General features: G+C 45.8%; 3 protein-coding genes across 6 annotated transcripts in view; 2 read left to right on the top strand and 1 right to left on the bottom strand.

Annotated features, from left to right (window-relative positions):
• The window catches only part of grid2ipa (glutamate receptor, ionotropic, delta 2 (Grid2) interacting protein, a), a 27625-nt gene extending 27112 nt beyond the window's left edge, over nucleotides 1-513 (top strand). Inside the window, exon 23 of the mRNA XM_008287906.1 lies at nucleotides 433-513. Coding sequence (XP_008286128.1) covers nucleotides 433-513 — 81 coding nt within the window. The remainder of the gene's footprint in view (nucleotides 1-432) is intronic.
• Nucleotides 514-3113: 2600 nt separating this feature from the next.
• On the top strand, nucleotides 3114-10493 carry slc5a11 (solute carrier family 5 member 11). The gene is made up of 15 exons (XM_008287903.1): nucleotides 3114-3260; nucleotides 4052-4123; nucleotides 4229-4333; nucleotides 4428-4487; nucleotides 4585-4689; nucleotides 4790-4895; nucleotides 4989-5069; nucleotides 5149-5354; nucleotides 6027-6162; nucleotides 8022-8129; nucleotides 8226-8376; nucleotides 8852-9020; nucleotides 9100-9315; nucleotides 9797-9971; nucleotides 10054-10493. The coding sequence occupies exons 1-15, from the start codon at nucleotides 3114-3116 to the stop codon at nucleotides 10284-10286; spliced, it is 2070 nt and encodes a 689-aa protein (XP_008286125.1). The 3' UTR covers nucleotides 10287-10493.
• A 226-nt stretch (nucleotides 10494-10719) lies between these two features.
• The window catches only part of arhgap17b (Rho GTPase activating protein 17b), a 27900-nt gene continuing 15590 nt past the window's right edge, over nucleotides 10720-23029 (bottom strand). Inside the window, exons 4-21 of one of the 4 annotated variants that reach the window (XM_008287899.1) lie at nucleotides 22321-22397; nucleotides 21401-21512; nucleotides 21078-21154; nucleotides 20802-20904; nucleotides 20079-20147; nucleotides 19919-20000; nucleotides 18970-19097; nucleotides 18307-18418; nucleotides 18141-18222; nucleotides 17882-17962; nucleotides 17154-17267; nucleotides 16976-17067; nucleotides 15691-15826; nucleotides 14691-14966; nucleotides 13987-14105; nucleotides 13506-13907; nucleotides 12544-12595; nucleotides 11953-12040 (exon numbers count right to left, since the gene is read on the bottom strand). In XM_008287899.1, the coding sequence (XP_008286121.1) occupies nucleotides 12588-12595; nucleotides 13506-13907; nucleotides 13987-14105; nucleotides 14691-14966; nucleotides 15691-15826; nucleotides 16976-17067; nucleotides 17154-17267; nucleotides 17882-17962; nucleotides 18141-18222; nucleotides 18307-18418; nucleotides 18970-19097; nucleotides 19919-20000; nucleotides 20079-20147; nucleotides 20802-20904; nucleotides 21078-21154; nucleotides 21401-21512; nucleotides 22321-22397 (2070 nt within the window). In that variant the 3' untranslated portion in view covers nucleotides 11953-12040; nucleotides 12544-12587. Of the gene's footprint in view, nucleotides 12041-12543; nucleotides 12596-13505; nucleotides 13908-13986; nucleotides 14106-14690; nucleotides 14967-15690; nucleotides 15827-16975; nucleotides 17068-17153; nucleotides 17268-17881; nucleotides 17963-18140; nucleotides 18223-18306; nucleotides 18419-18969; nucleotides 19098-19918; nucleotides 20001-20078; nucleotides 20148-20801; nucleotides 20905-21077; nucleotides 21155-21400; nucleotides 21513-22320; nucleotides 22398-23029 lie in introns of all 4 variants that reach the window. The other 3 variants (XM_008287900.1, XM_008287898.1, XM_008287901.1) reach the window with 3 other exon arrangements.

Below are 23029 nucleotides of genomic sequence, written 5' to 3'. Positions count from 1 at the left end.
CAGGAAATGTTTTGGAGTGGCCGAGTCAGAGCGCAGACCTCAATCCAATTAAAGAAGTTGTGTCTGAAAAAGCCTCTTCACTCATGATACCTGTGCAACCTGACAGAGGTTGAGCAGTTTTGCAACGAATGACGTAGAATTGTAGTGTCCAGATGTGCAAGGCTGACTGAGACCACAACGCTGTAATTGTAGCCAAAAGTACGTCTGCTAAGTTCTGACTTGCAAAAGTGAATCGTCATGCAGTCACCTGTTTTATGTTTTACATTTTAAATTACATTGCTAGTCTTAAAAAAGAAGTCATTAATCATTCATAAAATCAATTTCCAAAAATACTTTTAATGTGCATTACATGGATGCAACACAAGTGTATACTTCACTAACTGCAGTAGTAAAAGTTATCCCTCAAACCTTTCTTGTTCCTTTTTACCACAGAGAGCTCTCAGTGATCAGCAAGTTGCAGAAAACCCGAAGAGTCCCAGGAGTCCACGAATGTCCTCCCCGCTGGCCTGGTAACACACAGCGGCTCTACAGGATATACACACAATACACAAACTATATGCATATACGGTATATGCATGCACTAACACGCACACACACACACACACACACACACGCACACACATGCACTAACACGCACACACACACACACACACACACACACACACCACTCAATGTGCAATACTGAGCAAAAAAGTAGCTGTTGTGTTCACGTGTTTTGCTAAAACGAAGGAAGATGAGAACCTTTGCGATGAAAAACAAACGTCTCTTGCATCAAAGATGGGTAACTTAGCTTTATACCAGTGTTGTGCTACGTTTATCTTCCTTTATTGAAAACTAAAATGGTTAAGACCAGTCAGCCATCCAGATATCTGCTGTTTGATAGTTATTCAGTAACCTCCCGTAGTTTAAGTTTTATTTCTCTAAGCCCGAGTGTAGGTCATCCAACGCCTGCGTAGTGCAAAATGACAATAATCCAGTAAAACCTTTGTGACATATCCACGATTAAGAAGTAGATTTATTAACTTTGTCATTAAATATTTTCACTTGGTGGCTCTTAAGAACCCGCAGAAGCAGTTCTCCGATTAGTTTACATGTTGTGTACTTTTGTAAGGCGCCCACCACACTGAATGTCTTTATTATTACCTTATTTACTCTCAAGTACAGTCACAGCCGCTGTCCTGACGACAGCTCGTTTGATTTACTGCATTGTATCTATGCGTCACTGTCAGACTTGTACCATGTCACTTGTAGCTGTGTTGTTTATTGACTGGTTTATTGTCCTGGTCTTCCTCTTCTTGTCTTACCAGTTTGTATATAGGAGACTCTGTCAATGGGAGCTGGTACTTAGTGCTTGTTTTTATATATAAAAAAAGGAGATTTAACTGTTCCAAGGGTCATTTTTCACTTGGCTCCAGTCATTAAGACACTAATAACAGATTGCAGAAGCGGGATTATGTGGATCTTGCAGCGGGCACTGTGCAATATGTGAATGTTTAGCTGTGTTCCTCCTCTGTTAGATATTATCCTCATTAAAGTGTAAATGAGCTCTATCATGTGTGGACTGTGCAGAATGAGAGAAAGTCTAAAGAAAATATATCTACAATGTATGAAGCACTTTGTTAACGTATTACTCGAGTATTTTCTTTTCCTGAATGTGGACTAACCGTAGAGTTTTATCCCTACAGGACAGCAGCGTTCATAAGTTAAGTGCAGTAAAGTAGCTTCATAGAGCTCCCAGCTTCCCCACATGCCAGTGCTTTGTAAAAACTAAAGCTTCAAGTGGCATTTTTTTTTAATTGTAAGGCAAATTACTCTAAGAATCGTGTGTGCAGTCAGTAAAAGCTTTGTTTTCTATCGGTCTAAGTTCTCCTGCTTCTGAACCTCTAAAGCGCTGCTGTCCATTTAAGGCCTATGAAGTGTTTAAGTCTGTATTTTGTATTGTAACCTAATTCTGACAAATATAAAGAGTTGTACCAGATCCACTTTTGCTTGAATGTCTTTGTTTTTAAGGCAAGCGGGTTGTCTTACCCAGAAACAGCCGTGTGTGCACTGCTGTGTGTTATCGACAACACAAAGGGAATCACATCACACACTCGTGTCTGCGTATCTCCTGCTTTTATTGTGTGAACGCCGTCGTGCTGCTGACACTCCTGCTGTTGCTGCAACCAGTTTATCTGCTGCAGCAAAATCTCAGATGAACATTTGTCCTTGTGCGATAAGCCCGTAACTGTTTTATAATCTAAGCAACCGCCCACGTCCTGTTTGTATTTATGAATTTAAACCTCATTTGGCTGTTTCATGACAGCAGAGGTGCGCTCTTTAAACGCCTCCCCGTGAGGAGCAATAAATCTCTTACATTTTAACCAAACCTCGTCGCACACGAGGCCAAAGTGGAGTTTGATCCTTCAGAGTGTGAAGGAAGCTCTGAGACAAACATGAGACGTCCTGAGACTGTGTGCAGGTGAAGCGTGACATGCTGCTGCACTGTTTGGGACACGGAGGCAGCAGGAGGCAGCAGCTGGTAGCACTCAGAGTCACCGTTTCCTGAAAGGTGAGTTTCTGTTTTCTTGTCCAACTTACAGCCTCATGAGAGCGAAACAACAACTGAGCTGTTCGCTGATGACTAACTTGTGACTTGTGTTGTAATTTTCAGATGCGAGTGAAGTTGATTTTTGTTTTTGGAGCTTAAAGGATGTTTATGAACTAAATGTGTACGATGGGTCTGAAATCATGAGAGTTGGTGGAAGTACTCAGAAAATGATTGAAGTATAACTAATATTACATCATTGTTTTTTTTGGTTATATTTCTTTGACTGCACTTATATTGCTGTATTTTTACTTCTATTTTACTCATACTTCTATGTGAATGTGAGCTGGCGTGACAAATAAAGTTTCTTGAATCCTTGAATAATTATCATCAGAAAAATGTTCTCTAACGTGGCTTCACATTTATTTCCTCGTGTCCGGTTTTTAATTATCAAAGTAAATTCTTAAACAGAAAGGTAAATGGATCCCGTTGCTTTTCCTCACTGCTGAGTACCACAAACTGTTCAAATACTTCACAGGATAAACAACAGCTTCATTAACTTCAAATCTCTTCCATTTGGATCCAGATGAGCTTTGACTTTGCAGCAGGCCACCAGGGCAGCACCATGACCCCGTCTCCAACGCCCCCCTCCAGGGGCAGAACCACCCTGGACACCGTGGACATCGTGGTGCTGGTGATCTACTTCCTGCTGGTGCTGGCTGTTGGCTTCTGGGTCAGTACGCTGTTATCAGGCAAACTAGCAGCTGTGATGCTTTTAACTGAGGGCTTGAAACACCAGACGGATCGTAGAGAACTGTGCTGTGAGCAAATACATCTGCTGTCCTTTACCAAGAACAGAATCAGTCTGTTCTCTCTTTATCAGAAATACATTCCTCTTTTTCATCTTTATAATTAGCTTGTTAGAGTTGGACGACCTGCACTGAAGCTTCTCTCCGCGCTGCATCAACAAGCAGAAAAAATGCTGATGCTGTTGAATTCAGCTGGACTTTTAGAGCAGTGAATTGTGAGAAAGCAGTTCTCACAATTTTAAATAAAAGCAAACTGTACATGCATCTGTTACAGTGTGAGGCAGGACAAACAAACTGCCTTCAGAGTCGTGTTTAGAAGGTGGACTGTGAGTGACTGTGTGGAGTTGTTGGTGCTACACATAAGAAAAAGGAAGCAACAGACATGTTTAGAGGCAGTTTTGTGGTCAGTTATTTGCAGCAGAAGGCAGAAGATGCGAGGAGTGAAGTTTCAGTGTCAGTGGTATCAAGGTGAAGCTGCATCCTCGGTTTTGTTTCCATCTGGAGCACCTTGTAACTTAAATCCATCCAGAGCTTCCTTTGAATCTTGTCAGCTCTGTTCTAAGCTCAGAGGAAGGTTTATGTGGAGCTGTAGTCCAAGCCGGATCGAGCACTTCTTTAACTTCATTAGAAACACTACGTCTCTCTGTGTGTTGTTAAATGACGCTGTCTCTTCAGTTTTACCTTTTAAAAGTGTCTCTGTCATTATTCCCATCAGTCTATGTTGAGGACGAAGCGCAGCACCGTGAACGGATACTTCTTGGCTGGAAAGAGCATGACCTGGTGGCCAGTGAGTCAGAACCTCCACCCAGACGAGCACCTGATGAAAACCTTCACCGAGTACGTTCTCATCGGTGTCAGACTGGTTCTGATTCTGTCTCTGGTTTATGTTTAGGTGGGGGCTTCGCTGTTTGCCAGTAACATTGGCAGCGGACATTTCATCGGCCTGGCAGGGTCGGGAGCTGCAGCAGGAATCGGGGCCATCGCATACGAATGGAACGTAAGACATGGAACCAGAACATGCAAAATAAGCTGGACGTGATGAGAAATGAGTCTGTGCTGAAGCCTTAGCGTTGATATGTGTTGACGAACAGGGCATGCTGATGGTGCTCCTGCTGGGATGGCTCTTCCTGCCCATTTATATCTCCTCTGGGGTGAGTTTTTACCCAAGAGAACATCACACAGACACAAATGTGCCTGATTGTGTTCATTGAAATCCGTCTGGTCGTCTCTGATCTCCTTCCTGTGCAGGTGACGACCATGCCGGAATATCTGCAGAGACGCTTCGGTGGAAGAAGAACACAGTTATTTATAGCTGTCCTGTCCTTGTTTATTTACATCTTCACAAAGATATCGGTATGTTGCTGATCCACATGTCTTACAAAACTAAATACATCCCCGCCTGCATGTGTGCACATATTTAAAGAGCTTCTGTGCTTTAAACTGTTGCTGCCAGGTGGACATGTATGCAGGAGCTCTGTTCATTCAGCTGGCCCTGCAGTGGAACATCTACCTGGCCATCGTGGTGCTGCTGTCCATCACGGCCCTCTACACTGTAGCAGGTCACCTTTCTCCTTCTCTTGCTGTTTTAAAACCCCTTTGCTGAGACATTGTAAAAGCTGCCAGTGGTGCGTCATGTATGTTGTGTCCTACAGGCGGTCTGGCTGCGGTGATCTACACGGATGCAGCCCAAACTGCCATCATGCTGGCAGGAGCTCTGACCCTCATGGGCTTCAGTAAGTCAGATGTGACTGAATATGAAACCTCCAGCACTTCATGTTCCAGTTTATGTCACCCTGTTGTCTCCACATTGAGGCTTTGCGGAGGTTGGAGGCTGGGACGCTCTGATGCAGGGCTACGCCGACGCCATCCCCTCCATCCGTGTGCCCAACTCCACCTGCGGCATCCCTCGAGACGATGCCTTCCACCTCTTCAGAGACCCGGTGACCTCTGACCTGCCCTGGCCCGGCGTCATCATCGGCATGTCCATCCCCTCCATGTGGTACTGGTGCTCCGATCAGGTACAGCAGGACTCGGCTTAGCACGTCTCCAGTTCACAAAAAAGCAAAATCAGACTATAAATCAAGTTATGAAGTAAAGCCTTCTTATCTGAGACTTTTTAATCACAGATTTTAAACCAAGTGAAGCAACAGCACGTCGGATTTCTACCGTGAAGGCAGTTAAGAGCTCAGGAGCCCCGAGTCGCTGAGATGGACATCAAATATTTATTTAAATTTATTTTACTTGTAAACTGTCAGGAGGTTTTTCATCTATAAAAGATGAAAGTACAATTTAGAGCTTTTCAATCCTGTTTATGCTGTTTTCTCTGAACTAAAGTATGAAAAAAAATCCCCATCTTGAGAGTTTTTGGCATGTTTTGCTTTTGCAAGACTTTAAAAAACTCCTTTTATGCAACATAGTGATCCGACCCGCGGCAGGGAGACATGAGGAGTCTTAACGAGCTTTTATGGTCTTATCAGTTCAACAATCCAGCATCTAATTAGAGCACATAAAACCTTCACCCCTGATACCTGCCAGGTCCCTGAGTGATAACGGGATTCCTTCCTTTCTGATTAACACTAAACGGACCTCTATTAACGCGCTGTGATATTCTGCTGAATGTCTCAGTTACTCATTAACCGTCGGCTGCTGTTGGTTAACTCAGAGTCACCTTTGGTTGGGATTCTCTGCAGGTGATTGTGCAGCGGTCGCTCGCTGCCAAGAACCTGACGCATGCAAAAGGTGGATCCCTGCTGGCAGCGTACATCAAGATCCTGCCTTTCTTCGCCATCATGCTTCCTGGTATGATCAGCAGGATCCTCTACACAGGTACAGTGAGTCATCTATGCGGATATACTTCCATTACTGTGCATTACCTCATGAACGTACTCAGATTACTCACGGATCTGTAATATTTACACAACACAATGGCTGCAGCTCCTAAAAGCTCATCTCTGTGTGTCAGAGTTACATATGAAAATCATTCCTTCCTGCCTAATAAGGTTTGGATGTAACTACAGATCTATGAAGTCCCTCCCCCTCTCTGCAGCTCAAGCACACCGGCTCAGTGAGAACTGCAGCTTGTGTTCTTCTCTCCATAACCCACATTACTCTGGAAAGGCCACAAACATCAAAGCTAGCAGGACAAGCTCATGAAACTAAACTTCATTCAGCTGCTTCCTTAGTTTTAGTTTAGTTTTCATATTTTGACTAAATTAGGGTCATAATGAGCTGCAGGTGTTTCAGTGGTTAGCACCGTGGCCTCACAGCTAGAAGGTCGCCGGTTGGTGTCCCGGTGAGGACACCCGGGATCTTCCTGCGTGGAGTCTCCATGTTCTCCCCGTGCAGCGTGGGTTCTCTCCGGGTTCTCCGGCTTCCTCCCACAGTCCAGAAACATGCTGAGGTTAATTGGTGATTGTAAATTGTCCGTAGGTGTGAATGTGAGTGTGCTTGGTTGTCTGTCTCTAAGTGTAGCCCTGTGATAGACTGGTTACCTGTCCAGGTGAACCTGCCTTCACCCTGAGTCAGCTGGGATAGACTCCGCCCCCCATGACCCTGGTGAGGATGAAGGTGTAGAGATGATGGATGGATGGATGTTTGGGGTTTTTTTTGCCTTTATTTAGAGCTTTAGAGAGAGAGACAGGACGGGGGGAGAAGAACGGGGAGAGACCTGCAGCAAAGCGTCGTGAGCGGGAGTCGAACCCACGACTGCTGTGTTGGAGAACTACAGCCCTGTTCATGGGTCGCCCGCTCAGCCCGGTGAGCTGTCGGGGCGCCCGACATCATTCATGTTTGTTACCTGAAACTCAGGAAGTCGAAATCCATCTTTTTGACTCATCACTGTTCTCAGGTTTCACAGAGGAAACGTGGACGTTAACAAGATTAAAAAAGACGATTTCCATCCAATGGGGATCTTTAAGGCACGACATTTAGTGTAGAAGTAATTTTTTTTTTTTTAGTTTGTTTAGATGTCACCTTTATTTGAAAATAAAATATCATTTTTAAACTGTAGCTGGTTTTATGTGATCTCCTGGACAGATTCTGAGCTAAATGCTGAATACAAACATCCAAACGCACTTCTGTGTATCAAAGTGACATATTTAGAAGTTTTTTCATGAAAATAATCCCGTCTTAAAATGATGTCGATGTAGCTGCACCCTGAGTCCCTCGCTGTTTTCCTCTCCTACCGCTTCCCTGCAGCTCGAGCACACCAGATCACCTGCGACTCTGCTCAAAGGCTGTCACATTATTCTAATCTACGTGTTGACAGAAATCTAAATCTGTGTTTTTGAGTCGTCAGTATTATTTGGTTTCACAGAGGAAGCGCTCAGGTGTGGCGCTGATCGCTGATGTGGCTCATGATGTGTCTCCTAGCATGTAAAAAATGTCCTGAACATGTTAACAAGGTTCAAAAAGAATTTATTTTCATTAAAGTGGTCTTTAAGAGACTGTATTTTGGGGTTTTATTAGATTGCAACCTTTGTGTAAATGGAACGTTTTTAAAATAAAGCTGCTTTTATAGGAACTCCTGGACAGACTTCTTGCTGAATACAAAGGTCTTAGCACAACACTGCATCACAGTGTTACTGATGAGGTGTAATATACTAAAAACAGCACATGGCTGTGATCAAACTGGAGGAAATGTGGATGTTGGAGTGTGATGTTTAACTCCGTGGTATGTGATGTAGATGAAGTGGCGTGTGCAGACCCTGACCAGTGCAAAGAGATTTGTGGAAACTCTGTTGGATGTTCCGACATCGCTTACGCCAAACTGGTGATGGCGCTGCTGCCTGCAGGTGAGACTTCCTCTGCTGTCCCGCCTCCTGTCCTGCCCTTTGCTTTATGCACACCTACATTATAAATTCTCTTTTATCCGTGGGTCTGTCCTCCAGGGCTGCGAGGTCTGATGATGGCCGTGATGATCGCTGCCCTCATGTCCTCTCTGACCTCCATCTTCAACAGCGCCAGCACCATTTTCACCATGGACCTGTGGAAGAGCTTCAGGTCGCGTGCTTCTGAGTGGGAGCTCATGATTGTGGGCAGGTACGCAGCCACGTCAGGACACATGCAACGAAAACGAGGGAGGAAGACTGGTGAAAAGCTGCCCTGCTGTCAGCTTTTTCCACAGGTCTTCAGTTAAAGGTTAAAAATTGAAACTCTGGCAAATAATTGATTCCCACTTGGACCATGTGCACTTATAAAGTAGCCACGCATTGCATTATAATGCACTTGGGATGAAATCATGCACCAAATTGCATGTTAAATTATTGCATTTCTCTGTCATCAGCACCCAAACCATAAGTCCTCTTTCCACATATTCCTAAGTAATGACTTCTCCAGATGTTCTCTTCTGGCCTTTTCCACACAGTCTCACAGCAGAACGTTCGGCATCGTGCTGTTCAGATTTTAGCACCTTTAGTTTTCCACCCTCAGACACTCAACTTATATGAGCAGCTTGTCTTTGCAGAACTGTATTATTTCACATTTAAAACACACACCGTTTCATGTGTGGCCACAGGGTGTTTGTGCTGGTGCTGGTGGTGGTGTCTGTGCTGTGGATTCCTGTGGTCCAGGCCAGTCAGGGCGGTCAGCTCTTCATCTACATCCAGTCCATCAGCACCTACCTGCAGCCTCCCGTCTCCATCATCTTCCTCATGGGCTGCTTGTGGAAGAGGACTAACGAGAAGGTGAGACGGTGTGTCTGGTGAACCACCTAACCCTCTGGTCCCTCTAACTGCCTGATGCTGGACTCCGTCCCTCCTGCAGGGTGCTTTCTGGGGCCTGGCTATCGGCCTCGTGATCGGCTGTATTCGCATGTTGTTGGACTTCATCTACCCGACTCCCCTCTGCTTCGAGGAGGACGACAGACCTGAAGTGTTGAAATACGTCCATTACCTGTACTTCTCCACGCTGCTGTCCTTCATCACCCTGGTTGTGGTGGTTGTCGTGAGTCTGGCTACAGAGGAGCCTGAACCGGAGCAGGTGAAGCCACACTCAGCTCACTTCCTGTCATTTCACTTCCCTCACATCGACCACGACACGATGCACACTGACTTCTGCTTGGGTCGCTAGATTACATTTCTCACTGAAACGCATACTCTGCACACTTATATATCTAAACTACCTTAAAATCTGAGAAGAACACTCGTCTTTTATATACTCTGTCTTGTTCTTCTCTGTTACTGGGCCGCGTTCAGATCATGCCACTACACAAGATACAAACAATACATGGATTTGCTCTACAGCACCACTAGGTGTCAATAACACCTCAGGGTGCCGTTACGGCAAACTAACGCACTGATTTACAGCCGTGGCCAAATTTGACATCTGCACAAAAGAACTTCTGCTTTTTCTAAACTGTAGTTGAGCCCTTACCTGCAGCATCAGCACTTTGGGCTGATACGGCTACAAAAAAGTAAATCACATTTCTGTCTGAGTTCATTTTTCTACGTTTTCTGAACAGATCAGTCGTCTCACGTGGTTCACGAGGTTCGACCCGGTGAAGCCCAAAGTGCAGGTGTTCACAGTGGAGCAGAGCATGACGACCTTGGGAGCGGTCACTAATCAGACGGATGAGACGGGAGTCACGGAAACAGAGCCGGAGGGCAGCAACGGAAAAGCCTGTCATCACAGGAGAGGTGGGTCTCCGCTCTTCATCACTCTTTTCCACATTTGTCACATCTGCTGAACTATTCAAAGTATTCTCCCTGAACTCTCCAGACTCTGCATCGTCAGTGTCCAGCGTCCAGAGTCAGTCGAAGCTGATGTCTGCCCTCTACTGGCTGTGTGGGATGGAGAGACAGCGGCAGGCCAGTGATGATCCTCCTCCTGCACCTGAACCTGAGCCGGCCGCCGCTTCTCTGGAGGAGAAGCCCCGTCTGCGGCGCCTCGTGAACGTCAACCTCCTCATTTGCCTCTCTGTAACTGCCTTTATCATTGGTTACTGGGCTTGACAGGTAGGTCGCGGCGCTCTCCATGGACACGTGGTGTATGGGCTGTCAAAAGGTTGTGTACAGACCGCAGTGTTTCAGTTTTCACTTTGTAAAAACTTCTATCTTGAAAGTGACTGATGCATCCAAACGGTGCCTTCAACATATGTGCATGCTTTACTTGTAAAATGAATCCTATGAAAATTAAACTGTAGAGCTCTTTGTCTTTTACAAGAGTCCTGTGTAAAAATTAAATCTTTTATACGTCTTTTGGAATTGTCAACGAATGTCAAAAGTTTTGATGAAATCTCCTTTTGCACTGGTTTTCATCCAAGCCCACCCCATCCACTGACCTCACCTCGTGCTGTCTTCCATTTCTTTTCATACTTCTTAGATTTTTTATGTGAACAATTACAAAATGAGAAAATAAAGAAAAAAAGAAAAAGCTGAGCGATGCAACAGTTTGAACAATCTTTAATTATCAAGAGTAATGATGCACTGTATGATGCATGATGTGCAGAAAAACCACCATAAAAATACCAAGAAGTAATAAAAAACAATCAAAGAGCTGAAAAAATCCTTAAAGGCAAAGTTTGTGACGATTTCAGTGATTTGGCGGTATTTGGTCGTAGCTTTGAGTTTCAAGTTGGAGTGATCAGTTAAATTCTATTTAGTAGGGGGACAAAAAAAAAATCCCTTTTAACATTAAAATAATTGAGCTTTAAAAATTTTTTCAGATTCAGGTGAGTAGGAATCAAATAAAATTCAGATGGAAAACACAGTTCAGCTCCACCGTAGATCTGGATGAACTGCCTGAACACCAAACATGGCAGTGTGTGTGTGCTGCGGTGGGACACCGCTGGAAGACAACCGCATCTTTTATTGCACTCTTGCCAAATATTTGGTCATTAGCAACCCGAACATCAGCCGATCAGCTCTGAATCTGAACCGCAGCCGTTCCTTTGGTCCTTTATTATAAGCTGTTGAAGTCTGTGACTAAAAAGCTCAACATCACATTCAGAGAGTTGAAACTGAAACGCTGGAAAATGTCAGCGAAGAATCAGTTTCATGATAAATACATCATCAGTGGCTGGTTAAAAATTCAAATATCTCCAAACAACTGAAAAAACACCAGCGGGCCTCTGTGGTGAGATCTGTTGCTGGAAGCAGATTCACAGACTTTCGTCTCCAAAACAATCTTTAGCATCGATGGCAAGATTTTAAAAAGAAACAGGAGACGATAGAAAGCTTTGCCAGCACCTTTTGAGTTCAGCTGCTATGTTGCTGAGGTTATATGTTCAAGTCCTATTAGCCTCGTGCCGAGCAAGGCTCTGCAGTCCAATCTCAAAATACCCAGCAGTAAATGGAGCAGGAAGAGTTCACGGTGAATATGGAAAGCGATCGCTGGACAGGAGTTCTGTGGTTGAAACCACCGTTGTAGGATGAGGTTTCTGGTTTGAGTCGAGAGGAAAAGGCAGCTGTGTGTTCCCAGAAAGCAGTCTGGCATCGTGTGGGTGGAGCCTGAAGAGCTGGACTCATCTTTGGGTTACCTGTCGGATGTGTGATTGTGAACACTGGGGCCGGCTGGGTGTGCAGCTTCCTGTCTCTTCACAGAGCGGTGCTCTCCGAGTTGATGTCAGGGTCCTGCTGCAGGGCTAGGGTGGTGGTGGTGGTGGTGGTGGTGGGGGGCTCCTGACCAGCAGAGCTCTCCTCTGGTTGGTCCGCAATCACCTCAGGGATGAAGGCTCTTCCAGTCCCCTTCAGGACCAGGCCTCCGTCTGCACAGCCAGGGCAGCAGTCAGCAGCAAGTCAACACACCAGAACACACAACACAGATACACACCGGGGAGCACACACACACGGTTCACACTCAGTAAGACACCAAGGACTGCTCTCATTATTAAATCTAGTCAAACCTGGATGTATAGGATCCTTTTAGATGTGGATGCAGTTACTGGAGTTTCCTTGGTGTGTTAATCTTTGAATGCAACATGTGTTTAACACGGTGCAGCAGAATGCACACAGAGGACAGCAGCACGCTGTCGGTTAGTTATCACAGAAACTGTTAGCAGCCAAAAGCCATCCAACCTCCACACGGGGATCACAAGCCTGTTAGTTGAGTTGGCGGTTAAAGTGCAGGACAAACACACAGCGTTACACATGAATGTAGGTGCACGGTGATGTGCACAACACCGATGACACACTAAGCGCAGCGGGTGACGCACACACATGCGGGTGGACAGAGAAGCGAGGCCAGTGCATCAGCCCGTCAGATCCTTACCATTACCTGCCTTGCAAAGCTCATCTTACAGGCAGGCCGGCAGCTCAGACATCTGCAATATTTACACATTTCCTGTCATGCTTTAGATCACCACAGTTCCATTTAGTGTGCGAGGCACCGTGAGACAGTGAAACCAAAAGCCACGGAGCTGAAATACAGCGACGCCCTGACAGGAGGCTGAAATCACTCAATACTGAAGTTAAGACAGTATCAGCAGACGGGCAGCGAGTGATTTCAGAGAGAAGTCGTGTTTCAAAAACATCAGTGAGGACGATTTTATGCTCTTCATTATGTCTGGAGGTGCAAAATGAGTAAAAAAGACCCGACAGCATGAACAGTAAACTGCTTCGTCACAAATCTGTCGGAGGTCAGGTGAGGAGAGGAAAGGAGTTTTCATTTCCTCCCACTGATGGTTAACACTAATATAACTCATTATATCATGTATATTATATATAACATTGTATTCAGCAGCTGTAGTTACTGGTTTCATTGCAATAACACAAACTAAAGTCGAATAAATAAATGACTGTGCACTATTAGAGGTTAGTTACTATGCAGGAGGACTTTAAGTATATAATGCATTTGTAATTATGAAGTAAATTACTAACATGTACAACACTATTTCTGCATTTCAGGTTATTTATTTTTGTTATTTAAAATGCATATGGCCAGCAGCACTACAGAGTGAAGGAAGATGCTGAGTGCATGACTTTTAAAGGTTTGCTATTCTTAAATATGCACACAGCTATTTAGAGTTTTGTTCTGTTCAGCTGCACAGACAACCAGCATGTTTAGATCTGGACTCTATTTAGAGCTTGATGTGAATTTCCTCCCACAGAAACATGATCATGATGTAGTTACACACGTATATGGTTCATAGCTGCACACTGTTCCTGTTTAAATACTGTTTCATAATATAGAGGAACAAGTGAATCTGAAGGCAAATGGGACCGACCGTCTACCTGTTATGATCTTGGAGGCGGAGCCGCAGACTCCGTTACCGTTGTCGGGCTGAGGCGGCGGTGGCATGCTGGGTCGGGGTCGTGGCCTCGGCGCCGGCCTGGAGGGGCGAGGCAGAGACCCGGAGTGGTAGGAAAGCGGGTTGGAGTGCGACCCATCGTGAGGCGGAGTGTCCGGAGGGGTGGGAGTGCTGGGCGGAGAGGGCTCTGACTCCCCCTGGGCCTGCTGGGCCTGGGGGGGCTGCGGGGGCGGGTGGCTCGGCGCGTGGATCAGGCCCTCCTTGCTGTGCAGACGGCGGGGGGTGATGGGCGGGTGATGGGGGGAACCGGGCGTCTGGGTGTTGCTGGGCCCAGAGGCGAAGGGGCTGGCCTGCTTGGGCGGCGCTGGGGCCTGCTTCTTGGTGCCTTCAGAGGAAAACAGCATCATGAGACCGATAGCGGCGCTGAAGTTTAACACCTGGACCAGGACTGTAGGTTTAGTCACCTCTGCGGCTCATGTGTGGACTGGGACCCCTGGACCCGCCCTGGGAGTGGGGGGCTCCTAACAGATGGGACGAACCGTTCCTCTGGGGAGGGGGCGTGGACGTGAGCTCACGGGCCGGGCTGTGGACACATAACAGGAGCAGATGTTAGATCCTTTACATGTCATCGTCCTTCAGATTCAGTGAACAAGACCTGAGCAGGAACTCATGCATAACACATGAAACACTCTCTCCACTCAGAGACTCAACACATCTGATGAAGGCTGAACGGTTGAGAGAAGTGACAGAGGGAACAGGATGCACAATCAGAAGGCTGGACAAATGTTCAGTAATGCGTTTCATGCAAAATTAGACAACAAGCACCCAGACGAACGTGCTGATGAGCAGACGGAGAGGAAGGACGGACATGTTGAGACACAGAATGATTCCAGTCAGTCATCACAGGCAGTGGGCAGGGTGACGGATGTGCCGACAAAGCATCACATGATTCTCATGGCATTACATTCTGATTAAAAGCACAATTAAAAAGCTGTAGACACTGTTAATATCATGATTTTCTCTTTTAATGACTTCCAGTATGTGAGCTGTAAATAATTAAAAAACCAATCAAACACAAGACAAACGTAAAAGGTGGGCGAGCTCCGGACTGGCTGATTGGCTGCGAGCAGACGGTGGAGTATTGCTGCGACCACAGCTCGCTCCTTACCTGCTCTCCTCTGCGCTGAGCTGGGTTACAAACTGAAGCTGCACTGTGGCTACCTGGACCCCACCACCCAGACCACCACCACCACCAGCACCGCTCAGGCCGGACTGCTCAGCCTCCACAGCCAGGGACAGAGGCTGGGGCTGGGGCTCGAGCTGGGGATGAGCCACGGCTTCCAGAGGGGGCAATGGGGGCTGGAAGGTGGGTGAGGTTAGTTGTGACTTTCTATTTACAGCGCTGGCTCTGCGTGGAGTGGGCTCCGGCTGTTTGTTAACAGAGCTAGGAAGGGGGGAGAGGGGAGAGAGTTCAGGAGGGCAAACCACAGACAGAGTGAAGGAGCAGGAGACCGAGAGAGACAGAAAAAAAACAGCGAGAGATGGTGCGAGACAGAGAGAGACGCGACTTCCTGAGTTCAGTGAAACCAGTTCAGAAAGAAGAACCCAAAGAGGACATAAAACCACATGACAGTGACCTTTAAAATAGAACAACTTTGAACATCACTGCAGGGACAGAAGAAACAGATGCCACACCATACGGACGAAATGCAACACAGGAAGCCCACACAAAACATAAAACCAGCAACCTACAGGGTGACCTAAGCTTTAATGGGAAATTAAGGAGATGACACAAGAGTACACAGCAGTAACACAGGAGAAATAAAACTCAGAGTGCTGATATTAAAAGTAAGATATCTGAAAAAGAACGTCTTCGTGGTGCTCTGAGGAAAACAACCGATTAGCTGAAACAGGAATGTGGTGCATAAATCACAGAAAACATCATTCCCTTCTTTCGATTACTGGGAGCTACGTGAGGCTACGGAGCAGCTTTGAAGTCTGGACTGGGCAGATCTTCAGTGGGTGTTTCAGTGACTGTGATGGACTCGTCGGCCACTACATAAAGGGCCGACACTGCCGGGCCCCGGGACTCCTGCCTGCTCAGTGTCTTGGGACGGGACGGGAGGGTGAGGGGCAGGCTGAGGCTGAGGTTGGGGCGAGACAGGTACCTGTCTTTACGGGGGGTGTGACTGTCCCCGTCGTGCCCCAGGCTGCCGGGGCGTTTCCTGTCCAGGCCGAACTCGGGGTCCGGGGTGGCCGGATGGGTGGGCATGGCGAACATGCCCGACACGTTGAAGTCCACCTCTGGAGGGAAGAAGCAAACAGAAGCGAGATGGTGAAGATTATGATGACAAAAAGTCCTGAGAAGGGAACTAGACTTCTCTTTTTGGTTCCTGAAGATGCTCCACCTTCACCAAGAGGCTTCTTCAGTCCTAACAGACTGATGGGGAGTCCCAGACATAGAGTGACAAAGTTAATGGCTAATGGTGTGTTACTGGCCAAAGATAACGGTGGGAAACTTTCAAGACTGCATTATGAGTATCTGATCATTGGTGTTGAAGACCTCCGTCTCCATTTAGAGATGGCTTTTCCAGCTAGACGGCTTCCACGGTTAATGTCTTGAGTTTTCTCTGACCTGGATGGAAACGTCAAGACAAGGGAATGTTTGGTTGTTAATGGGTCATACTGTCTATCTGGAACTCCTCATCAGTCACTTAGAACTCATCGACAAGAGCTGAAACATCTTCAAGAACCATGAAGAGAAGTCCAGTGATCTTCTGCTGAAGCTCGTAGGATCCCTGTGACCTGGATGACTGACAATCTGCACAGACGATGACAAAATGTTTGTCTTTTTTTGCCAGTTGAGCAATCCAATCTAGCACAGACATTCATGTGATCAGGGTGAGTGGGTATACATTCATTTACCATCCCTTCATTCAAGTTCTACTTCGTCACACACTGTATGTACGTTTGCTATATGCTGAATGTGAACAAGGTAAACATGATGCTGAGCATGTCACGGTGACCATTTCAGGACGCCAATAGTCACATTTACTTAACATAACTGTGCTCAAAGCTCCTTCATGTCTGAGTGCAGCCTCAGGGAGCCACCAGCACGGCTGACTGTTAGTTTTGTTCATTAATCTGGAATAGATTCCTCTCAAACTGACTTTCATTTAATTATTTCCAACATTTCCAAAAATGCCCCCTGGAACCATGCAGACGATGAGCATCAACTTACAAGAGTCAAGACAACAGGCTCCAAATTAAAATGAAGACTTCAGCAAATTATTACTCCTGCAGCTTCACTGAATGGACAGAAGGCTGCAGATGTTCGTCCATCTGGAATAAACACGCCAGCAGAACAACATCTTCCTGTAGTTCTGTTTCTGTTCTACTGAATCTGACCACTTTCAGAAAAGACAGAGAGAAGAAGCGTCATTGATGTTTTACCGTCGGGGAAGAACCAGTCAGCGTGCTGGATGATGAGCTCAATAATGGACACAACGTGGACAGACGTGGCTGCAGCCATCTCTGCCAGAGACCTGAGTGCAACCAGAGACAAGGAAGGTGAGTCGGCTCCACGCACTTTCATTTAGATTAACAGTATGAATGCATGAATGATTCTCACCCCTCAGCGTTCGACCAGAGCAGGTTGGGACCCAGAACTATGGAAATGTTGCTGGGAGTCATTTTATTCACCTCACTGTCCTGAGCCAGCTTAGCCAGGAACTTCACCAGATACCTGCAACACACTGGGACTGCTTTACAACATCCAGGGAGCTGATTGGTTTCATCACAAGTTTGGCAACAAAGATTTTAAGAGAGTGAATCCCAAACAAAGTTATTATTATTATTGAGGAAACAAGGCTGCAGATTCAGTATCTTCCTTTAAATATCTTCTTAAAACCCACTTTCATAGACTCACTTTTGAGTGATGTTCTCTTTTAGATTTCCCCTTTACATCGGTGCTGCCTGCCATCCTCTCGTTTCTCTTTCTTAATGTACTTTTATCTTCAGCTTCTATCTTAACTCCCCTCTGTGATGTCGTCTTTTTAATCAGCCTTACTTGAAGTGTTTCACCAAAACAAACAAGTTTTTTTTTCTTTTCAATTATCTCCGTCCCCTCACATTTATCTTGGGAACGCTTGACCCACAGTTTGAGGGAAGTCTGTGTCCTAACGAGATGCCTAACGAGGCCTCAGAATGACACTGAGCTCAGCGGTTCAAACAGTCAGAATCAGTTATTCGTGTTGACTGAAAGTGAAAAATGGAACAGAAACCAAACACACATTCACTTCTGCTGCTGTGTCAACAACTGTGTGTATTGCATCATGCCAGCGCTGGAGATGGTCGTACCTGAGGTTGGCCTTGTGAGTCTTTGGCAGACAGTCACATGTCACCCATAAGGCCTGAAGCCTTTTGTCAGGGTCGGACACACTGAAACACACACACACACACACACACACACACACACACACACACACACACACACACAACATTTCCCTGTTACATAAGTTCCAGAAACCAGCCTGTCAAGATGCTTCAGGTGTGTTTAAAGCCCGTTAGTGCTGCGTGAGAGTCTTTTTACGGCACATTAAACGAGTCCTGTTCTTACTTGGAGGCCTGTATCCACTCGTCGTACAGGCCAAAAGTCATTAGAGGTTCAGGAAGTTCCCTGAGGTAGGACTTCAGGGCTCCTGCGTATGAAGACAAAATGCTATGAGAGAAAAGCTCTGGAGCAGATGGTTTCACTTTCTGCGGATTTGTAGCGGAGGTTGTACCAGCGACGGCGTGAGGATCAGAGTAGAACTCCTCGAGCTGCGAGGTGGAGCAGTCCAGCGCCGCTTTCAGCTTCTTCAGCTTCGATGCTCCGGCTGCTATTCTGAAGAGACCCTGAGAGGAGAAACGTAGAAAACATCAGTGCACAGGTGACCGGTTTCCTTCCTAAAAAGTAAAACAGTGTTGTAAAGGAGAAGTGATGCAACCTGAAGCGTCTGACTGAGAAAGAGATGTGGCTCTTTCAGGTGAAGCCCCAGACAGCAGAACGGTTCTGGTTCCGTTTATAAAAAGGTCTTAAATCTTGCTCCGCGGGGAGTTTAGTGATACTGTTGCATTTAAAGAGTGCAACAGCGAACAAGCTAATGGATAACAGATGCCTGCACACACACTCACACACACACACACACACACACACTCACACACACACACACACAGCTCTTATTCCCGCAGGCCCAGGACTAGCTGACCACAAGTCGGCCACAGATGTTTCCAGACTGTACATGCCATCATTTCTCGAGAGCAGTCCACATGACCCACATCTCCGTCCAGCTCAAACAGAGAGCAGCGGGAAAGTTTTACGGTTACAAATTTATGTCCAAATTTGATTAAATTAACCCTCAACTTTGCCCTACTTTAGCAGAGCTTCTCCTCCCGCTGTGCCATACCTCCTCCTTCATGCCGGTCTCCAGCAGCATCATGACGCAGGCCTCGATGGGCAGAGCGATCTCGCGGTTGCTCCTCTTCAGATGCTCCTCCAGCGCTGTGCCAAACGCAGGCTTCTCCATCCACGAGTCTAGGTGAGAGCAACAACGCAGGTCCACCGTCAGCGTGGAAGACTGATGCAGTGAGATGTGATCTTAGTCGTTTTGTTCTGCTTTGAGACAGTGCAGCTTCATTTACAGACACACTGAGCGCTCGGGGGATATAAGCCTCTCATCACTGACACATTTAAGAGTGTGAGCCTGAAATATGCAGCTTTTCTTTCCCGCTGTAGTGTTAAATCAACCACAGTGTGTAATGTTTTGCTTCCATGGAGCTGACTTAGATCTGATTTACTTAATGAGCACCGTCAACCTTCTGCTTTATTTCCGTCACATCTTTACTGACTGTGGGCTCATTTTTCACATGTTTTCAACACTTTTACAAAAGCCAACAGGTGCCACCAATAACTAAAAATAAGCTGATTCTACGTACTACAGGTATTTGGATTGTTTTTCATACTTCTATCTGCTCCGTGTAAGCACAGCCTGCAGTTCAGCCCAGACTGAGTTTTAGTCACATGACTGTTGGTTGCTGTGCTGCGAATATTTTGCCGCTGCGCTGCCGGAAGCAGAATATTTATGGATCTATTTGTTTTTTCACAGAATCTGTTCAGGGTAATGTGTAAAGAGGACATGTTCTTGATCAAATGTCACGATTCTAAGCTGAGATTTGGTTTCCTGACAGAACGGCACGTCACAGATGAGTAGTTCAGGGAAGTCATTCTTTCAGTTTTTACAGAGGCCAGAGTTCCTTCTGTGTTGTACGATACAACTGTGCAACAAGGAGACATGCAAATGTTGTGTTTTTATCTTTTTTGCATACAAATGTCTGTTGTGCGTCCTGTTTCTTTACCTTGCTGTGTTTGGATGGTTGGTATAGCTGCCTCCAGAGCTGCCAGAGACCTCCGGTGGTAGTCTGCCTGGGCCTCTAATAACTGGCACACAAACACAAACACACGTCACACACACAAAACTTTAGGAAAGGCTTCAACACTAAACTAAGATGCACCCACCATGACGTAGTATCGAGCATATTCTCCCTCTTTGGATGCAAAGTTGTACATGTCTGCTGACAGCTGGTCCTGCAGGATGGACAAAACACAAAAGCTTTACCAGTAACATCTACATGGAGACACAGATGAGCTCCAGATGACAAAGCAATGACCTTTAATTACACGGTTCCCAATACTGAGCCTGGCATGTTGGACCTCTCCTCTTATAAAGCTCCCTTTGTTCTTTAGATGCACTCCTGATGAAAAGCTTAAGACCAGTTCAAAAACTGCATGAATTTGCATTTTGCACTGTTGGATCTTAGGAAGGTTCTAAGTAGAGCTTCAAAATGCAAAAAGAAGAAACGGGACACAGATTCCAAATGTTTGCACAGATTTTGGCTTTTAAAGGCTGTGGCCTTAAACTGTTGATCAGCTGATGAGCAGCCTGTTGGAGTTAAATTGTTGTTTTCAATAAACTGCCTGCTCACAGCTTCTGGTCTCTTGTTCCCGTTTCTTCTTTTTGCATTTTGAAGCTCTACTTAGAACCTTCCTAAGATCCAACAGTGCAAAATGCAAATTCATGCAGTTTTTGAACTGGTCTTAAGCTTTTCATCAGGAGTGTATGATCCTGAGCTCATGCAGAGGCTCTGACGGGAATGTGCAGCTCCTAGCTTGGACCAGTCTTTATTAAAGTCTGTACATGCAGCACAGTGACTGCTAAGCTACAGTAGCAACAAACCGTACTTTGCATATTTCTACTTTATTGAGCGCTTCTTCCATCTCGTCTTTGAGCGAGTCCACTTTAGCTGCCATGGCCTGGTTGCTGGACTTTGTTGCCTGGTACCACCTGAGCAAAGCGTTTAGAGATTTAGACAATAAGCTCGAGCACATTCTGCAATTTGTAGCTCCAGCTTCATCCAGTCACACACACAGAAAAGGAAACAGGTCTGAAATTCAACTTAACGTTTCAAAAATACTCAGATATCAAGGCTCTGGGGATCATTATGTTCAGACTTGTACCTCGTCTTAGCAGAGTCATAGTCGAGAACCAGCTTGGCCAGTTGCTTCCTCTGCTTCAGTATGTTGGGAATCTCCACCTGTCAGAGGAGCAGAACTGCATTAATGCACTTCACTGTCATCACCAGCAGTGGAACAACTGTCAGTATAAATTATAGAATTAGCAATAAAGGCTTTGTTGAATTTGGCACAATCGTGACATCAAACACACTGAATGTTTCAGTTAACAGCTCCTGAAATATGAAGCAGTCCTACATGACAAACACACACGTGTGTGTACAGCTTAAACACATGCAGGTCATAAAGAACAGGGTGTGTGTCTGTACCTCTGCCAGCTGGTTGAGAGGCTCCAGAATATCTCTCTCAAGCTGCAGCTCGTGCTGCATCAGGTCTGTGGCTAACCTACTTTCAGCCTCCCCGCACACATCCATCATCTTCCTGTTCACACAAACACACACACACACACACACACACACACAAACACACACACGAGAACACATGATGACGGTTATCACAGCAAGTCGACCCTCTGAAGCCCAGGCAGGTTTGCTCCGTTCCCACTCACTGTGGGCTCTTCTGTTTTTATTTTAGCTGCAATGTGAAGTCCTGCACCTTTATGTAAATAGAACAACCAGAACTCAGACACGTGTCATGTGCAGGACGACACAGTTCGAACATCACATCACATAAAAAAGAAGAAAACACTAAAGATGATTTATTACATTAGTAGTTCCCTGCAGTTCAACCCAGTTCAGTTAAAAATCATGTTTGTCTGTGACTGTTGGCTGCAGCTCAGTGACTGACATGTTGTTGTTGTTGTTGTTGTTGTTGTTGTTGTTAATAATATCTGACATAACATGTTAGTGCATACAGTTTATTAACAGATAAGACAGAGGAGTGATTTGGATGAGGTGTTTCTACTCTATGCTGAGCGTTTCCTGACAAAATGGCGCATCACAGGTGAGTAGTTCAAGGACCCCTGTAAAGTTAATTATCCAACAATTCTTTTAGTTCTTGCCGTTTCTTTCTCTAGTAAATGTGATTTTTTTCTTTTCTTTGAAGGCATCTTACCCGTTTTGGGGTTGAGAGGGTTAAATGCAAAGAAAGCACTCATTTTAAATGTCGAACTTCAGTTAATTACCATCAGTGTGTGTTCATTTTTCAGACACGTGCATTTATAAAACTGAAACAAGCCCACGCTTCTGTAAGAAGTTGATGTGGTGAAGTCTGAACTCTCCCGTCTCACCCGATCAGACTCTCGTCCCCCAGCTGGCCGCCTCCTTCCTGCATGGCCTGAGACAGCGCCGTCAGGGGCAGCTTCTTCTGCAAGAACAGCCGACAGTGACTTCAAACAATGTGCAGAAGACGTAAATGTAAAACACCAAAAGCCAAACCAACAGCCAGCATCTGGGAGCGAGACAATCAAATATCATTTCTATTTCTCTGAACTACCACACACTGTTGGCTTCTCTAGTAAAGTTAAATTTGCTGCAGGAGCATAAAACAATGCACTGTCTGAATGATTTAAACAGAAAACTTATGAAAAGTATGACCGAGTAACACAGAACAGTGATTGTTAGAGCGTTGTGTCAGTTTTATGGGCTGCTGGGTTGGGTCTGCTCAGAGAGGCTGGCAGGAGGCCAGCGCTGAATACTTCTCTCCTGAGTCGCTCTCATATCTCAGTGTTACATAAGAAAAGATGCTACGTGTTCAGATAGCAGGTCGATGCTAATGCTGGGAGATTCACCGATATGGAATCCTCTGATCCCTGAGCAGCTTGTACAGCCGTCCTCACATGTGTTCACAGCCTCCCATTAGAGAAGGAAACCAGCAGCTTCAGTCACTGGAATCAGCTGAAACTGGCCAAAGTCATAATAAATAAACATCTAATGAACATCATGACGTTGCTTTGAATTGTGCTTCAACAGAAATCAAAGCAGCCTGATGGGAGCCGT

Source organism: Stegastes partitus, unplaced genomic scaffold, assembly GCF_000690725.1.
Source record: "Stegastes partitus isolate 25-593 unplaced genomic scaffold, Stegastes_partitus-1.0.2 Scaffold528, whole genome shotgun sequence".
In the NCBI taxonomy this organism is placed as follows: domain Eukaryota; kingdom Metazoa; phylum Chordata; class Actinopteri; family Pomacentridae; genus Stegastes; species Stegastes partitus.
Note: the sequence above shows the minus strand (reverse complement) of the source record. Positions and strands in the feature narration are given on the sequence as shown.

Bases quoted from the DNA above. Each gene is read 5' to 3' on its own strand.
- slc5a11 (XM_008287903.1), top strand. From the start codon at position 3,114: ATGAGCTTTGACTTTGCAGCAGGCCACCAGGGCAGCACCATGACCCCG. The intron at 5,070-5,148 runs GTAAGTCAGATG...CTCCACATTGAG, and splicing joins TCTGACCCTCATGGGCTTCA to GCTTTGCGGAGGTTGGAGGC. The intron at 8,377-8,851 runs GTACGCAGCCAC...GTGTGGCCACAG, and splicing joins GAGCTCATGATTGTGGGCAG to GGTGTTTGTGCTGGTGCTGG.